The sequence below is a fragment of the Wasmannia auropunctata genome, unplaced genomic scaffold (assembly GCF_000956235.1).
Source record: "Wasmannia auropunctata unplaced genomic scaffold, wasmannia.A_1.0 LD336085.1, whole genome shotgun sequence".
Lineage (NCBI taxonomy): Eukaryota > Metazoa > Arthropoda > Insecta > Hymenoptera > Formicidae > Wasmannia > Wasmannia auropunctata.
The window spans coordinates 3,028,146-3,029,704 of record NW_012026805.1 but is presented as its reverse complement, the minus strand read 5'-3'; the positions used below and the strand labels follow the sequence as shown (position 1 = coordinate 3,029,704).

The 1,559-nt window shown below is 27.2% G+C and overlaps 1 protein-coding gene across 1 annotated transcript in view; it reads right to left on the bottom strand.

The window, feature by feature from the left end:
* LOC105448548 (fatty acid synthase-like) overlaps positions 1–488 on the bottom strand; it is a 5,410-nt gene extending 4,922 nt beyond the window's left edge. The window contains exons 1-2 of the mRNA XM_011687193.1: positions 241–488; positions 5–133 (exon numbers count right to left, since the gene is read on the bottom strand). Coding sequence (XP_011685495.1) covers positions 5–133; positions 241–468 — 357 coding nt within the window. The 5' untranslated portion in view covers positions 469–488. The remainder of the gene's footprint in view (positions 1–4; positions 134–240) is intronic.
* Positions 489–1,559: the final 1,071 nt, after the last annotated feature.

Genomic DNA, 1,559 nt, shown 5'->3' with positions numbered 1-1,559 from the left:
CAACGGCCAAGGCATAAAGGCTAGAACTGCATGCTGAATCGACAACATATGATGGTCCTTTCAGATCAAAATGATATGAAATCATGTTTGCGAGTGTAGATTTGCTACATCCAATAATATTGTGACCTCCTAACTAATAACAGAATCTTAGCACATTATAATTTCTTATTCTTAAATAATTAAAATAATAATTCTTTACTATTATATTTATATAGTATATTAATTAATAATTTTCTCTACCTGAGTGGTATTATATAAAGAGGATTTTTGTAATTCAGTATAAGATGTTGCCATAATTACAGCAGTATCTTTTCCTCGTAATTGCTTTGGATTGATTCCTGCGTCGATTATTGCTTCATAAGAATGTTCCAGTAACATTCTCGCTTCGGGCGAGAGTGTGTGTGTTTGCTCGAAAGATAATCCGAAGAAATTTGCATCAAAATTTTTTACATTGTTAATTGTTCCCATTCTACTTGGAATTTCCGGATGGTCTAATGAAAGATGAGCAAAACGTAATATCTTTATTGAGTATCTTAAATAGATATATTCACATAAAAATGATATATCTTGTTCAATCATCTTTTTATACAAAATTTGAGTTTCTAATACATTTTTTTTTTGTTAAATATGCAAGGTTTTATTTGAAAATAACTCGTTATTTATAACGCCATTACTGTTTTTGTTACATTTTTTCTGATAACAATCTTTACTTTTTTTTCTATCTGTAAAGATAACGATGACGTCATCATTTTTACAGTAACAATAACAGTAACGAATTTGTCGTTATTTTTATCGTTGATTTAGTTCTATCCTATTGTCTTTACACCTAGATATTCAATAGATCGCGCGCTGATCGCGTGCATTGTGCAAATACAATGTATATTTATAATTTATTATATAAAACCAGAATTACGTGTGCAATAAATATAATAATGAAATATTTATTTTCTTATTATTTTCATTTATTTTCACTTATTTTTTTGTCAATTCTTTCTATTCCATATCTTTTAGGCTATATTTCGATAATATCACGATCAGTATTAACCTTCAAATGGTACACTTCTTTTGAGCATCCACTAATGGACGATGGTGCGAATTTGAATACGATTATTTAATATTTAAAATTGTACATATTTCCTAAGGATAACCCTAGTAAAAAAGAACTACTAGTGCAGTAAAAACATTACTGAAATGTAGTAGTATCACTATTATAACAGCAGTACCACTACTACATTTCAGTAGTGTTATCACTGCACTAGTAGTTCTTTTTTACGAGGGAAAAACAGAAATGTTTTGAAAACCACACTTTTTGAGATAAAATTTTCTCAAATATTCAACGGTATTATTCAATTTAATTAAAAAACTATATAACAATCTAAAATTAATTATAAATGAGTTATCGTTTTGGAAAACGTCACTTTTTTTTAAAAAAAGCTATCATTTTTTTTGTTATTTTATGAAATGAAATGAAACTTGCGTGATTCTTTAGTTAAAATGATGTATTTTAATAAAAAATTATTGTTGTTGCAGAAATAGAAAGTAAAATATTTTGCCACATA